Raw genomic sequence first — 22884 nt, forward strand, 5'->3', positions numbered from 1 at the left:
CATACGCCAATTGGCCGGAGGTTGAGGGAGCATATTTCGAATGCTCATGTTTGCTTTAGTTATGACAGGCGCCGTGGCGGAGTCGGTTAGACGGCCAATTGTGAAACTGGCGTCGCTGGTTCGATTCTCGCCAGTTGCAAGAAAAAAATCAAAGAAAGATTTTTTCCTCAATTGGTCTGGGTTTTGTGATGTATTTTTCATTACCTCCTTCCATATCCCCTCTATCCCACCTGCTTACAAGCCTCAAAATAAAGGCTTAGCGGGTTATTCCTTAAAAAAAATATTTTATTTTAAATACCTCAATGCTTTTATATAGGTTTTTGGCAAAGTTTACAGAATTTTTACAAATCTAAATACAAGTTCAACTACTATACAAGTTTTTGAAAAATTATCATATATTTGTTTAGTTTGTACTAAAAACCACAAAGGTCCAAATATTGTCTAAAAACAACAAAAATGTCACACTTAAATTTGATTTAATATTTAAATATATGTACATACAATATTTACACATTTATCAATTTTTGTACGGCGCACTTAAAGTATATCTATGATTTTATTTCATTAAATGATATAAAAACAACAGTTTAATTCAGTTAGTAGTTAAATTCAATTTAAACACTCTCTTGAAAAAAAAATTGGTTTATGACAATTGAGGTTTTTAACACAAGGTCTTCAATTGTAAACACTGTAAATAAAAAATAACATATCGTAAACTATAGCTCAAATAAATAAATATAATAAAAAATATTTTAACGCTCTGAAGTGTGAACGAATAAGTGAGAAATACATTTATATGATAGTGGTGATTTTAATTTTAAGTGTTTTAGTGCTCCTCAATATTACTTACACAGAAAACTATTATTATAGTGTGAGAAGTTCTCGGAATTTCTAAAAAATGCTATATTTTCCATAGATTTTTTTACAACTTAGTAATACATGTAATTGAGATTTTTTTTTAATGTCTCATCGCTTTTAGATTATAATAAAGTTTGAAAAATACAAAGTTGTTTTATTCTATAAGCATATAATATTTTTTTATATAATTTAGATAAGATAATTATACTTAACCTCTTACCGCACAAAGAGCCCATAGGTGATTCTTACAAAAGTGGCGCTGTATGAATTATTTACAATAATAATCTGGTTCCAAGTATAAAAATATGCATGTATTCTCTATTTTATTTTTGCTAATTTTACTAATTAATAAATTGGTAAAATTTACCAATGAATAAATTAGTAAAAAACTAAAAAAAGTGTTTTCTGGTTTACAATTCAGTGGTTTTTTAAAATTTCTTTATTTGTTAAAAGACTATTAAACTAAAACAAAAATAATTTAAAAAAAAAAAATATATTGTATTATCATTATGATTTTTAGAGTTTACTCCGCCCGTGACGTCACGAGTTGTCATCAGTGAGTTGTTCTAACATATAAAAGTAGAGCTCTGTAGCGTCAGAATATATTAAACGTTGAAAAGAAGGACACTCGGAAACTGAAAATCTATCGCAACGCATAAAAATTCTGTAATTTAATGGTTGATTCACAAGAACTCACAACGTCACAACGTAGTCCAAAGTACATAATCATTCCATGTCTACTCCCTAGCTGGAGCATTTGGTATCCACAAAGAGCCTCCATGCATCTCTGTCAGCCGCCAGTTGGCTCCTCCCAAGTCAGGTTATCGTCCCGAAGTTCTGACATAAACTGCCGGCGAACCGTCAGCAGTGGACGTCCAGGACGTCGAGAACCTGATGCCTTGTAAAGTAAGCAAGCGTGGTTAAGGCTCTCAGGAAGCATTCGCAGTATATGGCCTAGCCAACCGTATCGCCTCCGCTTGACGACAGTTGCAACCGGAGTTTGCTGCGACCGTTCTCTTATTACCTCATTCCTCACAGAGTCTAACCAGCACTTCGCTTCACCGGCCCTGCCAGTAATCTGGCGTTTTATACAGGTAGCTACCAAGCGCGTAGCTTGATAATTTCAAGTGAGAATTTTTCCAGTACTATAATTTTAGTTTATGTTAACATTTCGATTGCGTGTATGTACTGATGTTGTGTATAATACGATACTGACGTAATGTATACGATAAAACATGGCTTTTGCCGTTTAAATGCATCATTATTAGTGATTTCCTGTAATTTGACATTTTCAGTAATCCGGCAGTGCTCCGGTCCGATATCTGGCGGGTTACCGAGAGACCACTGTAGTTCACTTTCATTAAAATCATTTTTTCATATGTTTTTGAGAAATTTCACCCAGCAATTACTCAATTACACTAGCTCTAATTTTTACCGCGTATAAAAAAACATTTTTTGCATCCCATAGCGCTGAATTTCCTCGTTGTAAATAGTGTTAAGCGATAATTATAAAAGATACATTGAGAATCAATAAATATTTTATTTAGAAGTAAAAGTAAATGTACAAAAAGAATACAAGAGATAGAAAAGAAAACAAAAGACAATATAGTTACGCTTAAAACTAAAAAGCATCTTATAAAGAACATTTTAAATTATAATATTATACGAAAGTAACAATAATTAAAAATATGATGAAAATTTTTTACATTAATCAAATTAAAACTCTAACATGCTCAAACAAAAGAAGGCGAATATTCTGCTAATTTAAATTACTTAATCTAAAGTTTATAAACTACTTTTAGGTACAGTACATTAGTAAATATATGACAAAAAAAAATATTCATAAACCATTTTCTGTACACATGTATTTCAAATAAAAGCTAACAACTAACCACAATGGTCAGGAATAGTAAAATAAATATTATTATATAAAAATAAAGTACAGCAGAACTCCGTTTTTCAAATTTCTAGCTAAACAGGAGTAGTATTTTATTCTATTTTAATTGTGTAATTAACTTTGCCGGACATGTCAAAATCAATGAAATCTCTGGCACTCAATCTGGATACTTGAAGTTTTACTGTATTTACTAAAGAACTTTGTATGTAAGTCAGAAAATGAAACAAATTATGTATTCAAAATCGTTAGCCTCAGTTAAAAACCTATAAATAAATCAAAATAATAACTAAAAATATGATAATTAAAATGCAAATAAAGCATTTCCTCTTAGCATGCATCAAAATGTATGCAAAACTTAGCCTAAGAAAATTTCAGAAAATGTAAAACTAAAACAATTTCATCATAATTTATGTATTAACGCTCTTTAAGTTAAAATTAGAAATATTTGTAAACATATTTTATTCAAAATAGAAGAGTAACATTAACACAAAATCGCAAATCCATATGTAAGTAAATAATTTGATCGTGCCCATGTAGAAGGGCATATTATACCATACAAACGAAAAAACAATTTTACTTAAACGTGATAGGTATATATAGCAATGAGGTACCCTTGATGATCATTGAATTTCGTGATGTAAGCATTGATTTATTTATAAAAAAAAAACAATAAAATTGACTTAGAGCTTTGCTTAAAAGTTTTTATTGAATTACTCTAAATAAAAAAAACAATATCACAAATACCTTTCTACGTGGGCGAAATTAAATTATTATGAAAAATCAAATATGATATTAGTATTTTTTTTTCAGTTACAAATCTGCATTCCATATTTTTTTAAACGTATTTTTAATTAATATGACGTTATATTACGTCATTTCATAAAACTCTTTTCACATCATTGTGAAATATCATGTTGATTAAATTTATAAATTATTGAAGATTTGAGCTGCTTACAAAAGTTCACAGCAAAACGATTTACCAGGACTTGGTCATGTAAAATAAGTCACACATTTTGATTTGACAATATGAGATTGTAAATGATAGTGTAGTTAAAAAAACCTTTTTCTACAGTCCATTTAAATCTTCAATAGCCTTTGTTTGCGTGACAGAATTTTTTTAAATAAAATATTCTAGTGAGCGTGAAATGAAATATACATGTTTACTTAGTTTACTGACTAACACATTTAACATAGGCTTTAAACAGTTGAACTTCCTGTACAGAAATTAGAATAAATAGTATTTAAAATTTTGCAACGGTAAAAACTACTAACAAGGCAAAAATATGTAAAATGTGACAGGCGGGCAGTATAAGATTTCCAACATTTTCTTCTACCTGTCATATTATACATTTTACATTATAAATATTAAAAAATGAAACCAAACAAAAAATTAAGGTAATTAATTATCTTAAAACACAAAACAAGAATAATTATAGTCTATATTATTATTTTTACTCTTTTCTCAATTCTTGGGCTTGAGAAAAACCCAACAACGAATAAGTAATCGACAAATAAGTATCCTGTTTGAGATTCTCCATAGTGTAAAAAGGACACAGTGTGCTTTTAATTGAAATACAGTACGATACTAACTAATTTATAAGGGATATTTTTACGAGACAGTGGTTTTTGGACATGCCGGGGCCACGTCTATAACTATGATTTACGGTCGACATAATTTTGTGAAAATACCCCCTTGTGATATGTCTATTCTCAAACAAAAAACAAAAAGAACATTTGCGTGGCTAACGAATGTCAGTAAAAGTATTCTTAGATAATTCTACTAATTACTACTAATGTAGCGCATGATAATCATTAAGGTGTTATTACCGTAAAAAGATTATTAAAATTAAATAAATTCAAATTAATCACTTTTAAAATATCTATGGCAATCAAAATTATATATATATACATAAACCTACACGCAATTATTTTATGTCGGTAAAGATATAATAAATTATTGAATATAGAATAGCAGCGTAGCTTTACATCAATGGACATCATGAGCATTCATGATAGACATAATATATATATATATATATTAGTACGTAGTGGTCAGAATATCATCCATGTATATGTAAAGTACTAGGTTTGATTTTTGGTTATGTACATAAAAATATAAAAGCACATTTTACTAACGTTTGTGTGACAAATCAGATCACAAATTATCATCTCAAAGATGTAGAAAAAAAAGACAAAGATTCATAGTACAAAAGATAAAACCACAAACATTTTCAGAAAGGTTCCTAAAATAAAAAAGGTCAGTCCACAAAGTGTATGTGAATGTATTGTGAATGCTACTGGTTGATTATTAATCAATTATTGATTCTGCTTTGGGTATAAATTAATAATGGTGATCCTATTTTTAAGATATTTTAAAAGATTTTAGCAAATAATTAATAAAAACAGCCATAAATGGCAAAAAAATTAAATATAATATGATTTGTAAGTAAAAGCCGTTTAAATTGGGTGTGAAATAAATTCAAAATAAAAATCTGTGATTTAAAAAAAATTATCAAGAAATGCTCACATTTTATTAACTCTTCTGTTAAAAAAAAAACATTTCTATAGTATATAATATGATATTTACATGTTACTGTTGTAAGTCTAAATTTGGCTGTTTTGAATTATGAATGCAGTTTAACAACTTTTTTTTTCTCTTTCTTAGCAGAGCACTCACGTATCTCTGTAATTTTTTTTGAGCGAGATATACCAGAAAACTTCACTATTCTTTGAAATCAATTGAATATATCAGTGAGGAAAAAACCGCAGTAATTATAATGCTACACTGTTCTATTAATATTTTAAGACATACAACAGTGTACTTCTGGGGTGCGATGTAAATAATTTTGAATAGCACATGATATAGCCGGTTGAAAAAGTAGCGACAAAAGTCACAAAAAATACACAAACGTGAAGTAGATGATGTTGAATATGAGGAAGGCGACTGGGAACACGAGTCTAGAGCGGGCGTCTATCCACATGGAGATCTCCTGGGGGGTCATGGTCGTCCAGGTCTGGGCCTTGTGGGGGACGTCGTCGCCTGCGTTGTCGACCGTCACGGTCACCGTGCCGTCGCCGTCGTGAGAGCCCCGGCTGTTGGTGGACGTGAGGTCGTCGTAGCTCTGGGTCGTGATGGTCGGGAGGTTTGCTTGTGACGTGAAACTCTGCAAATTAATTATAACATCAATGAATTATTTCAGTAAAAAATAACAACAAGGAAATCTAGAAGTCCATCTTTCTCAATAATGATAGATCAACATTTGTAGGTTTTCATAGCCGTTTGTCCATTGTAACACATAGTACTGGCCTATCCAACGCATATAGATGCTCAGAAGATCACCTGCATGGTATGGATTGCCAGCTGGGCGAGTATCAACCGTATGAAGGCTTCCCTTCGATAAAATAACCGACAAATACCAAATTGGTCCCAGAAATTTTTTGTCTTTTATCAGACTATAAGAAAAATTTCCATTCAAGAAATCCTAGAAGAGGGGGACTGTAATGAAATAAATATAATACAAAGTTTGTGAGACGTAAGATAAATATAAAAATACAAGAGAATACTCGTACTAGATGGTCGATGCCTGCCCTTGTGTTCACTGTTAAAGCTCAGTCAAAAGTCTGTTTTGACAGACTTTTGACAAAAGTGTAATCTGGTGACAACTCTGCAGTGTGATCAATAACCCAGAAAAACTAAATTTTCAGAAATAAAGAAATTATTGTGGCATGGAGAATTTTATGACTGTATCAATGAGCTGTAATTGGCCGGTTTAAGAGACCACTTTACACACTGTGAATTTCAATTTTTTACATTTTTCTTTTGAGAAATAACCTGCTAAGCCTCTATTTTAGAGGCTTGTCAGCAGATGGGAAAGAAAGGAAGTAATGAAATATACACCACACAACCAGAACAATTGAAAAAATCTTTCTCGGAGATTCTTACAACTGGCGGAATTGAACCCGCGATGTCAGTTTTACAGTTAGCCTTCTAAACAACACCACCATGGCGCCTGTGTTTGTATATTTGATAGTGAGACATCGGCAGGCTTATTCTGCCCACCACTGAACATCCACATTTGGTTTATTTTTTGACCATTCACATTATTTTTCAAGTCAGGGTAAACCAGCTAAAAAAGCCGATGAGCATTTTAGATCTGCATCTTTTGACCTGACAGAAAATGGTGAGATTTAGCGTTCCTCTGCAAGTAGTTTTGAGTGTATTGACTGCATATTTCGGTTTATATGTGAAGCCAGCCACAAAGGGTATTATATCTCTCTCTTTTCAATTCGTGCCTCATGTCTGAGGATGGTGATCACGCCTGATTCCATTTTTTTTTCATCAAGATGACCAATGCAGTACCAAGTACCAATGCAGTGCCCTATGCGCCATTAGGTGCGGAAAGGGAATGATGATGATGATAATATGTAAGTTCATAAAATAAACCTGTCGTTTATTTTGTAATCAATTTTAAAAAATTGTGTTTTGCTTTTGGACTTAGTGGGTAATTAATTATAATATGTTACTAAAAATACCAAAAAACGAAGACAGGGCGTATTGCCCAGTGAAATATTATAAGTGCAGAGTTTATCTCACATGAACAGTTAGATAGTTGTTGAAGTTGGTCTTGTTGGGAGCGTCCGAAGCCCCATCCAGGCTGGAGCAGGAGTGTGCTTTGTGCAGTGTCTGGCTCTGCCCCAACTCCTTGCGGGCCAGCCGCGGAGTCAGGGTGCTCTTCAGGATGTACTTGCTGTTCACCTTCTTCAGCTCCACCACTTTCCTGGAAATCACATCTAGGTTAGAAACACTGTTATTTGTTAGACTGTTAATTGTTATAATTTTATATTTTAATGTATTTACATGCAAATTCTAATAGACTCTTTAGACTATGATGAAAAATCGTGTTACATTAAACAAAAGAAGACATATTTTGAAATACATGTAGTATTGTGTGTTAGCATAAGTTGTGTCCGTTTAGAAAAGAATCAGAGAACCAAATAAAGAGAACACAACAAAAAAAATACAACGAATTAGTCAATGATGTATTCTCCTTCATTATTTTACAACAAATTGGTCAATAATGTATTCTCCTTCATTATTTTACAAAAAATTAGTCAATAATGTTCCTTCATTATTTTTTATTTATTTATTTATTTTGTTCATTAACGCCCAAAAGGCATTAACAAAAAATAAAAATGAAATACATGCTACCATACTAAATAATAAACACAGAACATACAGAAAAAATATGTAAAATTAGTTAAAGAGGATATAATAAAAAGTTTTACAAAGTAAAAAAAAAAAACAAACAATAATAACAAAGGTATGCATAAAAAAACAGTAAGTATATAAACAAAAAATGCAAAGATATAAGCTTATAAAATCATTTCTGTAAAGCAAACACAGTAAATAAAGAGTTACGGTAAGCAAGAAAGACAAATTTAAGTTAAATTAATAAATAAGCAAGCATATATTATCGCGAAAAAAGAAGAAATAAAAATGTGTATCTATGAAATGCGTATTTGCCAATACTACAATGCAATTTGATATAATAGTAAAAAATAAAAAACAAGTATATGGTAATAAAAATAAACAAGTAAGTATTTTTTCAATTATGGAATTGAATTGTCAATAATAGTTTGAGGAGCAGCTACAAATAAACTTGATATTGTGGACTTATAAGATAGTAAAGAATTGGACAAAATGTCTGCAGCCGTTCCATAAGCGTTACCTAACCTATGCAGTCTCAGTATCAATGAATTGTTTTGTTGGTTGGAAGAAGTACTGGAGCAATGAAACAATAAAGTACTCCTAGTGTTGACAGCAGGTACTCTAAAATTAATCAATTCAAGTATTTTTGGTGCGTCATAAAAAGAGTTTACAATTTTATACAGTACAGTGAGATCATTAATAGTTCTTCTTTCAGAAAGTGTTGTTAGGTTAAGCAGTGTTAATAAATAGTCATAATTTACATTTTGTATTGGAATGTTTAGTTTGTAGTTTATATATCGTAGAAATTTATGTTGAATGTTTTCTATATTATAAACATGAACAGGGTGACCATATTGATGAATTAAAATCTAAATTACTTCTTACAAGAGAACAGTATAATATTTTCAATGATCGGATGGACTTGAAATTTTTTGTGTTTCTCAAAATAAAGCCCAACATTTTTAATGCTTTGCTTGAAATTTCATTGACATGATATACAAAAGACAGTTTTTCATCAAAAAATACCCCGAGATCCTTTATCACTGATACTGTAGAAAGATTGACACCGCAAATACTGTAACAAAAAATGAGCGGTTTTTTTATTCGATGAAAACGAATGATCTGACATTTTTTAGGGTTTAAGTACATTTTATTTTCTTTACACCACTCATCTAGAGAATTGAAGTTCTGTTGAACGGAAAGGCAATCTTCAAAGGTCTTTATCACCCTATATATTTTAAGATCATCCGCAAAAAGTAAAAACATTACGTCATTAAAATTTTTTGTAATATCGTTGATAAAAAGTAAAAAAAGCACCGGACCCAAATGAGAACCTTGTGGTACACCACTGGTAGCCTTAAAACAATAAGGGGAAAAAGACCTTACTTTAACAATTAATTGCCTATCGTTCAAGTAACTAGTTAACCAGTTTAGAAATTTACCTCCAAAACCCATTTTACATAATTTAGCTAATAGTAGTTTATGACAGACCTTGTCAAAAGCTTTCCAAAAGTCAGTGTATATGGAATCAATTTGGAAATCAATTTTACAACAAATTAGTCAATAATGTATTCTCCTTCATTATTTTTCAACAAATAAGTCAATAATTCATAGTATCTTCACCGTACACTGCACAAACATCACGAGCAGATTTGATTTGAGCAGCGCTGTCAAAAATGTTCACTTTCATCTACTTGACATTCTAGACGAAAGATTTGAAGACTTTTGATCAAATAAAATAATGTATAATAATGATTGCAATGTGTGTAAAGTGGCCACTTAAACCAGACAATGACAGATCATAAGCCCTGTAAATGCCTACACTTCCACATTCCCTTCTCAAAAATATTTTCCCTCTGTTGCAATAAATTTAGATGAAAACACAAAGTTTAGATAAAATTTTTGGACAGATCATTTTTATAATATTATGACAAATGAGTAGCAAAGAGGAGTAACGTAGTCTTACTTGCGCCTCCAGATAATGTTGACGAAAGCAAATTCCACGAGAGAACCAAATATGAATCCCGTGCATCCGAGGAACCATATTTCACTAGCCTTGATGTAGGATACCTTGGGCAGAGTCTTCCCCTGAGACGATGCCAAGGTAATGAATGACAACATCGTAGTTGTTCCTGGAACATAAGTAAATGAGTTAACTAGTTAAGTTCAATAAAAACGAGTCATACTTATATATTTATTTAATAAACGCCCAGAGGGCTCTTATAATATATAGTTGAAAGTACATAAAGCATTAAAGAAAATAACATCAAATAAAATCATAACTATTACACCAAACATGTAATTAATTCAAAAAAAAAGAAAGAAAGAAGAAAGAAAATGGAAATAAAGTGAAGATGAGTAGAGAAACACATTAAAAAGAGGAGAATTGAGGGGATGGCTATTTGATGGATAGGATGGTTGATTTGATAGCAGCAGGAGTGGTGTGGAGCAAGTCCATAATCATAATTATATTAGCTCAGCATAATTATTAGCTGTTCTGTGGATGCTCACCGGGGGAGGGGAGAATGGTGGGTGAACTGGAACATGTGTCGGAGTCTGGTGGTACTTGTGGGTACACAAAAGTTTATCAGGGATAGTAACTTTGGGCAATCTATTAGGGTGCATATCACTTTTTGAACTGTATGTAGCGTAAAAACTTCCGCTGAACTATTTACAGGTTAAAAGAGTTGCAGTTGTATGGTTGTATGTCAACTAATAAATTTTATTTAAAATATCTTTATTTGGCAATCAATTGAGTCCGGTTGTGGTCCTGTGGCTAGTGTTTCGGACTCACGGACCAATGGTCCGTGGTTCGATGGTCCGTGGTTCGAATTTTAACTCCAACTTTATTTCCATTTTCTAATAGTGAGTTATTTACAACTTGTTGAAAATGGCCCTAAAAATTAAATATTTGGGTAAATCATAAGAACGCAAATATTAATTTCTAATTAAAAAAAAAAAAAACACATTTACATAGCACAAAATAATTTACTATACAATGTACACATTAGATTTTTTTTTTATTTATAATCCCTAATACAATGTATTTTGTATATTTTCCAATGTGAGTTTTTGTCGCATCTATCTATGTAGGTAAACCGGTACCAAGATAGATGCAAGTTGTATGTGCATGGTATGGTATGGTATGGTATCACACCCACAGGCAACACAGCAAGGAGCAATTTATTATAAAAACGCCCAGATCTCAGTATCAAAAGTTAGAGTATTGTAATCTTTATCTCTCTATTTGATATTTCAGCGGATAGCACAGTCGACTTGATTACAGGAGGAGATATGTGGAAGAAGTCCAACAGCTTTGCATAATCATTTGCAGTCTTGTGCTGTGCATGGCAGCCAGGAACTGATGATTAGAAAAATAACATGTAATGATAACAATTTTAATTAAACAGATAAAAAAATCTGATAGAACACAATACTGTCAAAGCATTTGTGATCTAAATATACAGCGCTGGATCTAACGGGATCTAGCTCCCTGTCACTTACTGAAAAGGGACGGGAATATACACGTTTGTAAATTAAGACAAGCATATCTGTACCTTAAAGGTGAAATGCTGGAAGTCACATTTGGTAAATTTTTCAGGAGAGCGGTTTGAAGTTGTAAAACAGTTTAAATGTATCTCTCGAAGTAAAAACACAATTTATTGCTGTCATTTTAGATTTATAGGCTTTTGAGAAAACAATAGTTAAAATATGGACTATCAAATAACTATGGGACTTCAATGTTTTTTGTTCTACTTCGGACTTTAGTTTAAAAATTAATGTAGAATATTGAATGCAAAACAATGTATTTATAAAACTTTCTTAAATGAAAACATTAATTATTAATGAAAATAACAGGTAAATATAAATTTAATGACATAATATTTATAGCAATAAAACAGTAATTGAAAGAAAACAGTATGTGAAAAAAGCAAAGTAAAATAATGAAATGGCAAAAGAAATGATATAATGGTTGATTATGACAATAATAAGACTTAATTTTGTGCAAAATCCTTCGCTGCGTCAGAGGTAGTTTGTGTAAAGATTGTGGAATTTATTCAGTATCCACTGCTTTAATACCAGCAAACCGTTGCATTTTGTTGAAAGCACGAGTATTATTGCACTACTGGTGTTTTTGAACAAGCTATTTCAGTAGTGGTATACCGGAGGACTCCAATGTTTTTAGCATTAATAGAATCTGAATATATGAACAAAATGACACCCGTAACTCAATTTTGGCAAAAATTTGACTTCCAGCCTTTCAGCTTTAAGTACAGATATTATTCTTCCTTCCCTTATTAGCAAGTGCCTGGTTCTTTGTGACAACTGAACCTATGATAGGTTCGGTTCTGGATCTGTACTGCATGAGATTTCAAATTAAACAGTTTTTTTTTTAAATTTTCAAGTAGGTACTTTGGAGAAATGGTCAGTATTAATGTAGTATGACAGGGAATTCACCGACTGTATCATAAATATAACTTACCTAGGGTGATCCTCGGAGCTGATTGGTCGGCCTGCAGCCAGAAGGACACCCAGGAGATGGCCACTATCATCATGGAGGGAATGAAGTAATCTATCATGTAGTATCCCATCTCCCGAGCCAGCTTGAAGGAGAACGACAGAGAACTGAAGTTGCCAACTGTAACCATTTTAAACAACAATGATAATTCTTCGCATTGAAAATAAAGTTTGAATAAGATGGGCTGTGAGTTGTGATCCTATGGGTAGTATTGGGGACTCCAAATATATTTAAAAAAAGAGGTATTGATCCAAAGTTAGAAAACCTCTTTTCTTCTCGACCATACAAAATATTAGATGACACATATAGAATTTTAGCAGGAATTTTTAAACAATAACTTTATACCAAATGTGCTCTGCTATTAATTTTTAATCAAATATGATCAGCATCATCACAATTTTCGTATTCGCACTCAGTGGTTCAAAGGGCACTAAATTGGTACTATTTTAGTGAATCTTGATCATTTTTGTTATCACATAGAAGGGAAGGTGACCTGTCTTCCGCTTCAGGTGCCAGTCCAGGGACTAAACATTGTATTGTAGAACCACCGTTAAAATCAATATTTCACATCCACCGTGCCAGGAATCGAACCTAGGACTATTATATATAGAATAAATATTATTAAAAAACTTAAAAAGTACTGGCACATAAAATTTCATTATAGTAATCTTTCTTGAAAAAAAAAAACAAAATTGATTCATTTTAAAGTGCGGAAATCGGTAATACGAGACCTCGATTTTGTCGATATTAGTTAGGCATAGTCTGACTTGCAGTTGACTTTTTCGCACCGTATTGGGGAGGCATTTGCGAGAAAGTGAGAGAAAAACTATGTTTAAATACAAAAGTATAAGAGGAATAATCCTCGAACATCTCTTCCACCGAATATCCTCTTAACACTCGGAACTTTTTGATAAATAACCTATTATATTCTCAATCATTCTATTGCTGCGACTCTTAAAAATAATAAAACACAAAACTAGCTTCACAATAGGGAAAAATCACATTTTTCTTTACATTTTTAAAGCAATGAAGATCTTTGAAATACTGTCCAGTAAAAAAAAATTTTTTTTTGCTAATTATTAGCATAAAAAATGCTTTTATTTATTGAATTTCGTTTTTACATTTATGTATGAAAACATTTCTCCACAATACCCATATTGCTTTTGAAAATACAATTAATCATTCTAAATCCATTCCATCCACCCATTCCATAAATCCATCCATGAACATTAAAAATACCAGTTCTTGTACTAAAAAGAACATTATTTATGAAAAAGGTGATTTCGAGACGAGAGTAAACAAAAATACCAAAAGTTTAATAACATGTTGCGAATGGAAATGTTTTTGATTTCTTTTGTGCCACGGTGACAGTGCTGAAAAAATATTTAAAAAATGGTACACAGACGCACCGCAGGGTAATTACCACAACTAGGTTACTTCAAAATCAGGTTTTGTGAGTTGATCATTCCATGTCCACTCCCTAGTTGGAGCATATGGTATCCACAAAGAGCCTTCGTGCATCTCTATCGGCTGCCAACTTCTTCGCGTCCTCCCAAGTCAGGTTCTCGTTCCGAAGTTCTGACATAAGCTGCCGACGAACTGTCAGCAGTGTACGTTAAGGACGGCTCAGGAGGCATCCGCCGTACCTAGTGACCTAGCCAACCATATCGCCTCTGCTTGACGACAGTTGTCACCGTAGTTTGCTGCGTCCGTTCTCTTACCTCATTTCTCACAAAGTCAAACCACCGCACACCCAAGATTCTCCTGAGACAGTGAGGTACCACGATTCGCATCCGTAGAGGAGAATAGGTGAGATGCAGGCGTTTTTTTTTTTTTTTGCACAACAACAGGCCAGGAGACCTGCATTATGTAGGCGGCATTTGGTTTTCACTGAGTAAATATCCGATCTCCAGACAGCCTTCATACTGTTGAATGTGGCGCCAGCTATTTGTGAGTTAGCCTCTAAAAACACATTTTTTTTCCTCCTCCGTGAATGCTACAAATAGACAAATCATGCATTCAAATCATCATAATATTGATTGTGATAACTCACCACTTGTCTATTTATAACATTCGTGGACCAAGATCCAAAAATATGTAAACATATTTTGAAGTTACCTAGTTGTAGAATTTTCCCCACGATATTATGATGGTGCAAAAAACCAAACAGATTTAGAAAATCCGATTATTAGTTAAATATTCAGAAAAAAAACGTTTTATTTACAAATTCTTCCAGTACCTACCCAGTAAAACATTATGAACATAAAACAGTTTTATTGTGTAACACAAATGTGCGCCTCGGATGAAATTGCAAGATTGTTTAAAAAAATCTCGTGCAATGGTGTAAAAAGGATGATTTGTATCCCCTGTAGTATTAGTAGAAAGGTTGTACATGTAAATACAAACATAAATGAGGCAAGCGAGCCGAGGAATCAACCAGTGACTGTGGCTTGTATGTTCGTTTTACTAAGACTTACCGAGGTATGGACTCCACTGTGGTTCTACAGAAACAAACAAAAATATTGTTACTTAAGAGAAAAGTAAGCAACGACTCAATGCACAAATACTCTGAAACTGCTTATCTAAATTATGTATTGTATTTGTACACCAGAGTGAGAACTGCGGCGGTCCTGTGAGGGTGCAGCTTACAGATATTGGAGTGATTCAAGGGTGCCCAGCGGAGAAATGATGCAATATACAAAAATAATAACAGACTGCTCACTGTTAATTTTCAATAGTTTTTTATCTCGTATAGGCCTGTCAGACTTAAAGTTGCTTGCACAAGAGTAAACATGTCTCATTTTGTACAGTTGTACAACATATAAATATATACACTATGCATTAATTACAAAATACAATACCTAAAGACAGGGGCTCATTACAGAAGTCTAAGAAGAGGAAGATAATTCATAGTATTTACATTTAAAAAATCTGGAATCATTAGTATTCAAAACATAGAATTAAAATGGTTTGAAAATTACCTCACCAATCGTATGCAAATGACTAAAGTAAATAATGAAACGTCGGATCAACAAAAGAAATGATTTGGGTGTTCCACAAGGATCTGTTCTGGGGCCATTATTATTCATTTTGTACATCAATGATATGACTTTGACATTGTCTGATTGCCAAATTCAACTATTTGCAGATGATACGTTAATTTATGTAGCTGATAAAAATTATGATGCAGCAATAAGGAAAATAAATTCAGAATTAAAAACAGTCTCCAAATGGCTTAAAGCAAATAAGCTAAATCTAAATGCAGGAAAAACAAAATGAATGATAAACAAAGCGATGAGTATAATATTAAGATGTGGGAGACGCACGAAAGTTAAGAAAATGATTCAATTTCTAGATATTATGACAATTGATCAAAGAATCAAATTCAATGTTGCTAATGAAATTAGCAAAATTATTAAAGGAATACTTCTGAGATATTTTTAAAACAAACTAAAAAATTATGAGTTCTTTCATAACTATGCAACAAAAGGATCTAAAAATATAAGACTGTTATGTTTATTATAGAACTAAATAAAATAAAATATTTAAAAAAAAATAGAGGCTTATTCCTCTAAGCTCAGTTTAGCGTTAGTTATAATAGAAGTATAATTAAAGACCGGATTATATGAAAAATAAAAAGGCTAAAATGCATAAAAATACTTAAAATATACAATTAAAGTGTGAAAATATGCAACATAAACTTATTTTCTTTATTTTGAGAAACTGAAACAACTTGTGTTTTTATTCTTAGAGTAATAAAATTCTTTTTAATATTTAAAGCATTTACTTTGTGGTCAAACATTTTACTAAATGCTATTAAATATTTGTATAAAACCACTTACCGACTTTTCCATGTCTACCGGTTTCGAGACGTACCCATCTCTTCGTCAGGACATTGATTAAACCAACGTGCAAAACCCACTATACACCTTCACCATAGTTGTTGCACAAAAATATAAAACCAATCCCCTCCTCTTTTTTCTTTTTTTTTCAGCTATTTCTCAAACAACATAAAATATTTTCATAATCTAGTGAATGTTTTGTCCTCATCAGTGCATGTGCTTATTAAAACGCATGTCGTGTTGGTTTTATATTTTTGTGCAACAACTATGGTGAAGGTGTGTAGTGGGTTTTGAATGTTGGTTTAATTAGTGTCCTGACGAAGAGACGGGTACGCCTCAAAACCGGTAGGCATAGAAAAGTCAGCAAGTGGGTGTATACAAACATTTGATAACATTTAGTAATAAAATTCTCCGAGTTTTTATTATTGTTAACAATGAGAAACTTCAGTCCTATGGGAAATTCTATTCAAAAAATGTTTTTTTGCGCGCGGAAAAATTAAAGCATTAAGTCGTAACGCATTTTTTTTTTTTAAATATAGTAAAAAAAAATATTTTAATAAAAACGCAGTACTTCGATCGACGTCACTGGTTCATTTGAACCAACCAATGATATGAGAACTGTGAAGGATATCCGGTTGGCTTACCGTAAATGAACTAATCGGAAGAACTAACAGAGAACAGCCTCTGACGTCACACGCGGAGTTATTTCAGAAATACAAAACTTTAAAAAATCACAGCGCTGATAATACGATGTATAAAAAAAAGGGTTATTTAAATAGTTGATCAACAAATAAAAAAAAGACGCTGAACTTCCTTATTACGTATTTTTCTAAATTTTCTATTCTAAGATTATTCCTTCTATAAGCTAAAACATTGTTCGTCCACCAAGGCTACCGAGCAGTGCTTGAACAAAGGTGTTATATTAGCGCATATTGCTCAAAAATTTCACCCGTGTCATTAATAAAACTATTAATTTGCCATAAAGATTCATTCAAAGCAAGGGATGTTTTGGAAAATATTTTTAAACCTTTCCTTGTGATGTCAAATCCCCCAAAAAATGTGTAAATATAGGGCAACTTTGGGTAACGTATGACACGCATCATTTATTGAAAATCTAGCGATGGCTTTATTAACAGGCGCCGTGGCGCAGTTGGTTAGACGGCCAACTGTGAAACTGGCGTCGCGGGTTCGATTCCCGCCGGTTGCAAGAAAAAAATCGAAGAAATATTTTTTTCTCAATTGGTCTGGGTGTTGTGGTGTATTTTTCATTACCTCTTTTCATATCCCCTCTATCCCACCTGCTGACAAGCTTCAAAATAGAGGCTTAGCGGGTTATTCCATTAAAATTAAAAAAAAAAAAAAAAACAATATATCCCTCAATGTACTTTTGTGAGACATTATTCGTGGCGTTCAATAATATCAAACAGAAGAAACTGACTGACCGGAGAAGTTTGTAACGCTTGCTTGTATCTAAAATGTATTAAATACTAACCTTTCACGGGTTAAGTGCTGAAAGCGAGTTAACACGCTCTCCGTTTCGGTGCTCGGAGGGCCGGCCATACAAAAATGGCACGTAAAGACGCGTGTCTTTGTATGTGCCTTATGCGGCGAGGTGAAGAATTTCTGAACGATTTTAGATTTTGTACACTCGGAGACATCTGTTAGACGCTTGATGAAAGACTAGGACAAGAGGAATTATCAAAATTATCAAATGAGATTTTCTAAAAATCGCCTAAAATTACGCGGCCTGCTGGAAACTGCCATAGCAATATCTAGTGGCACAGAAAAGGTAAATTGAAGATTTGGCGAATTCATTTTAGCAACAAAAAAATAAGTAATATAAAAAAATATTTGTTTTTGATTTCATTAATATTAAATTAATAGTTTAAAAACAAAATTCTTTAATAAGGGCTGCGAAAAATATTAATTTTTCTAGATGTGACACACCACCTGGGTCAAGTTATGTTTTTTTCAGTTTAAAAAGATTACTAATCACTGGTAAAGGACATCGACTGTGATCATAATTCAAAGAGTAAGTTATTGTATCTGGGTTAATAGGATAATAAGCAGAACAGGCTGTACCTTATATTACTTCAGGTTGCTATAATCGGAAATTACACAAATTACTTTCTTTTAACTAAACGGAAGACACCACACATAATAAGGAGTGTCGAGGGCCATTTTTTAGACGAAATTCAAACGAAAAGAAGATGGTACGACTTACTGAATCCACCGTGCCTGGGATCCTTCCAGTCGGCTTGCACCAGGGTCTCGTTGGTCCAGTGCTGGAGCAGGGCAAACTCAGCCAAGTGGAGTTCCGGAGCCAGGGTCACGGCCGCCATCTCCTCCCAGTGGAGTTGCACTTCGCTGGCGTTGTACATCCCTGCGACATACGCCCTGTTTCAATGCACAATATCCACAGTGTGTGGAGAGATGACCCGCTCAGAAATTATTATAATCATTGGCCGATCAAAAACCGATCATAGATGAAGAACACACGGCTAAAACGGGCATATTTAATTTTTTTGGATTTCCGAGAAATATCTCAATTTTTTCTCTCATTCGATTGAATGGAATATTTGAAACTAACTAAAAGTGGCTGACTGTTTTGTAAAATTGCAAAAAATAAATATGGTATCACAGGTGGTAAAAAAAGTCATAACGCGCGGAAAGCAACGAGCTCATTTTTGTCAGTTAAATAAAGGAGTTTTAAAAACAATTTAAAGTAGAAGTATTTGTTAATTTTTCCGTGATCATTTGTAAAAATATATTAAACATTAATTAAAAACTTATTTTATAATAACACAATTTAACGTGTTTATTCATCTTTTTGCTCTCCGGCAAAATTCGATATTTGGTGATCCCGTTTTTGCCGTGTACCCTTCAAAGTTGATTGCTTATTGTGTCAAAATGATTGAATGATTTAGCACGAATTATGTCATACCCCAAACCCGTACGACTTTTGCTCAGAAACATCTCTCATTTGTCGCACCGAGAGTGTTTAATATTTTGGAAGAGCGTATTAATCTCTCAAGGACAAAAACTATTTTCAAAAGAGGAGTTAAGGACTGGATTTTCCTTAGTGGGAGAGATTTGAGTAGGAAACTCCTTGATAATTTTCCGAATGTTTGAGTTCACTATTTACCATATTGATGTGCCATATATATGTTTTTTGAATTGTTTTTTGTGTTTCTGATCCTATATTTGTGGTGGTATACTCACGTGTCTGTGTCAACTAATTGCTCGTCCCATCTCAACACAGGACTCAATCACAGGAGTTGGGACTTATGTCTCAAATAATGTGTAGTAAACTACATGTATGTAAATAAATAAATTAATAAATGAAGTAATAGATATCTCAGCCTCGTGATTGTCGGCCTCGTGGTGTATGGTCAGCGCGTTTTCTTACCATTCAAGAGGTTTTGGGTTCGATTCCCGACATGGTTGATATGAAATATGTATTTAACCCATTGCAACACAAAGCCGGCGAGTCACCGGCCATGGTCAATTTGTCATTGACTCACAAAGCCGGCGATTCGCCGGTAGGTATTCAAAGTGATTTTTTTTACATTAAAACTGAATGACAATAACTTTATTCATTAAAATTACATAAATAAGTATATTTCGATTTAATAATATAATGTAATAATCTCAATTTATTTCATATTATTTATGGCAAAATTGGTAGTTCACAATGGAGTCCTGGTCCCGACCCTGATGTATGGGAGCGAAGTATGGACTTAGAATAACAGGGATGAAAGTAGGCTGAATGCTGTCGAAATGCGATCTCTCAGGCAAATGTGTGGTAAAACTATGTACGATAGATGCACAAATGTTGTGATCCGTACATTATGTAAGGCTGAGACAAGCATTATCGACAAAATCAAGAAAGAAGCTCTGCGCTGGTTTGGGCATGTAGAGCGAATGGACAGCGAAAGAACGGCTAAGAATATTTACAATGTGAATGTTGATGGATGCAGAAATAGAGGAAGACCGAGAAAGACATGGCATGACCAAAAACAAACAAATACTTGAAAATGGACAAGTCAAAAGTCGGAATAATCGGCGCGCGTGCATGAGAAGATGTATGAACGTAGAGGAAGCGAGATCTGTATGCAAATATAGATTTTTATGGCGTTCAATCCTCTCTGCCTACCCTTACGGGGAAACGGTGTGATGGTTTGTTGTTGTTGTTATTTATTACAAAATATTTATTTAGTCTTAATGTTATTGTAATAAAAAAATGTGTCAAAATTAAAGTGTGTTGTATGAACTAACTATGTCATCTTTATTAGTGGTGCAATAGGTTAAAATGGTGTTTTCTCACTATAATATTTCATACACCCTGGACTGGTACCCGAAGCGTAATATTGATTATTTTACCTTCATGTAGCAAAAATGATCAAGATACGCTGCGATTGGTTTACCAATACAGTGCCCTATGCACCATTAGGTGCGGAAAGGGAATGATGATGAAGATGATGATAGATATCTCAAGCATTAAATTATATTGCGAGCATATAATTTACTATGAAGATACCAACTATTATTCTTAAAAGTTAAAAATAATAATTGAGCACCTAGTTTTTTTTTCAAATTTCTAAATTATATTTGTAAGTTTTATATAACCTCTGCACATGTAAAAGCCCTTTGGACGTTAATTAATAAATAAATGCTGTAACCAACGTTCTGATTTTGTAGAAACCATGTATCATATCATATTGAAATGCTCCTTACACCAAATATCACCATCATTCATCGGTTTTCTAACCACCCTTGGTGGTGCAAGGGCACGGCACTATGAAGGCAAGATGATCAGTCATACGCTTCAGATGCCAGTCCAGAAACATTAAAATATTGTACTACAGAACCGCTTTTAATACCAATGTCTTGACTAATGACCATTAAACCGCCCACCATTTTTGAGGACCTCAAGAATGGTAGGCGAATGCGCCGATCACTACGAGGAGAACTAATATTCCCTTTTTCAGGATTTTTATCTGACTCAAAAACGCTCCTCCCGGGTTCTGGTTCTTTTTCACACTCAAACTATATTTTTTATCTGCCGAGACACCACCAAATACAGGATATGAGAAGAATTGGTGTCATAAATTTTATCCCGTAGGTGTTGAATTCGGATGATTTAAACAAAGTCCCAATTTAAATTCCCAAGACAAATTTGTTGTTGATAACAGTTTTAGGCTTTGATCGCATGTAAACTTTTGTAATTACTACTGGCTGTTAAATTAATTACATTTGACGACAGGTAGTTCATCAGTCTAGTAAACACAATAATATTTTACATAATTTGAATGATTCTCAAGGAAGTTGGAAATAGTACATTGCGTGCATAAGCAAATGTACAAAAATAAATAGATACTCACAATTCTCAAAGTTCATGGAGCAGACCTGTTCGTCGAAGGGAAACTTCTGTAAGTTCATCCAACAATAGATGACAGCCTGATATCGTCTCCCAAACAGGACAACTCCTTCGGGGCTGATGGACACTAGCACGTCCTTTGTGTCTGTCCCCATAATGGATGACTTTTGCTCGTTGGAGATGTACACGTGAGGTGTCCAGATCCCCGACCTCAGCTGGTCCTCTCCCACTATCAGCTTCCTCTTTGGGGAGTGTGTCTTGTAAGCCAATCGGTGGTCAAAATACCGGAGTTGGAGAAGGAAATGAAGCTTGAAGTGCTGGAAAGTAAAATACGGTACTTTTTACAATTCTGTATTAAACAAGAATGATCAGCACGCCGAGTTTTTCTGGGTTGTTTTTACGTCAACAACAATCCTGGTGATAGGCGCTGCAACCGATCCGAAACGTCGACAAATATTGCGATCGACGCACAGCACAATAACTCAAACTCAATATGCAAGTTTTGGTGATATAATACAATGATAAAACGTAAACTGTTGATTTTATTATTTTTTTGTTTATTCAGAAAAACAACAGCAATACAAAAAAATATAAACAACATTATAAAAAAACATAAAATAAAGCCAAATCAGTTTTCCAGATAAACACAATTATAAAAATCCAGTTCAGTTAGATATTAATACGTAGAAGTGCATGTGTGCGAGTTTTTGTGTTTGAGGATGCGTGGGTGAGTGGAGTGAGGTTTTGGTAGGTATGTGAATATGTATGTGAGGGTGGGTTTATGGACAGGTTGAGTGTGTGTTTGATATGAGTAACTATTTACTATAAACATCTTAAATTTATAATGTAATTTAAAAAAGGAAATATTAGCGTTTTTATTATTTACCCAAATATTTCGATTTTGGGGCCATTTTCAAGGAGTTGTAAATAACTCACTATTAGAAAATGGAAATCAAGTTGGGGTAGAGTGTAGTTCGAACCTCAGACCTCTGATCCGTGAGTCCGCAACACTAGCCTCGGGACCACACCCGATTTATGAAACATATTTTTTTTCATATAATAGTTTTTTCTTGTTTTAAAAGTGAGTTTACTGCAGTTAAATATGTCTATGTATTGAAAAATACATTATAATTATACAGTCCAAATTTTCGGTCGATTGAGTAGGATTTAAAATAGTGA

The 22884-nt window shown here is 33.2% G+C and overlaps 1 protein-coding gene across 1 annotated transcript; it reads right to left on the bottom strand.

Moving 5' to 3' along the window:
* Positions 1–5400: 5400 nt before the first annotated feature.
* On the bottom strand, positions 5401–22042 carry LOC148271275 (pH-sensitive chloride channel 2-like; the record flags this gene model as incomplete). The annotated part of the gene is made up of 6 exons (XM_088241587.1): positions 5401–5919; positions 7350–7533; positions 9931–10096; positions 12448–12603; positions 18550–18708; positions 21710–22042. Coding segments are annotated over 6 exons (1271 nt in total), but the record flags the coding sequence as incomplete, so codon positions are not given.
* Between the last annotated feature and the right edge of the window lie 842 nt (positions 22043–22884).

This window comes from Micrasema longulum, unplaced genomic scaffold (genome assembly GCF_059751315.1).
Source record: "Micrasema longulum isolate JH-2025_06_02 unplaced genomic scaffold, ASM5975131v1 h1tg002977l, whole genome shotgun sequence".
NCBI classification, from domain to species: domain Eukaryota; kingdom Metazoa; phylum Arthropoda; class Insecta; order Trichoptera; family Brachycentridae; genus Micrasema; species Micrasema longulum.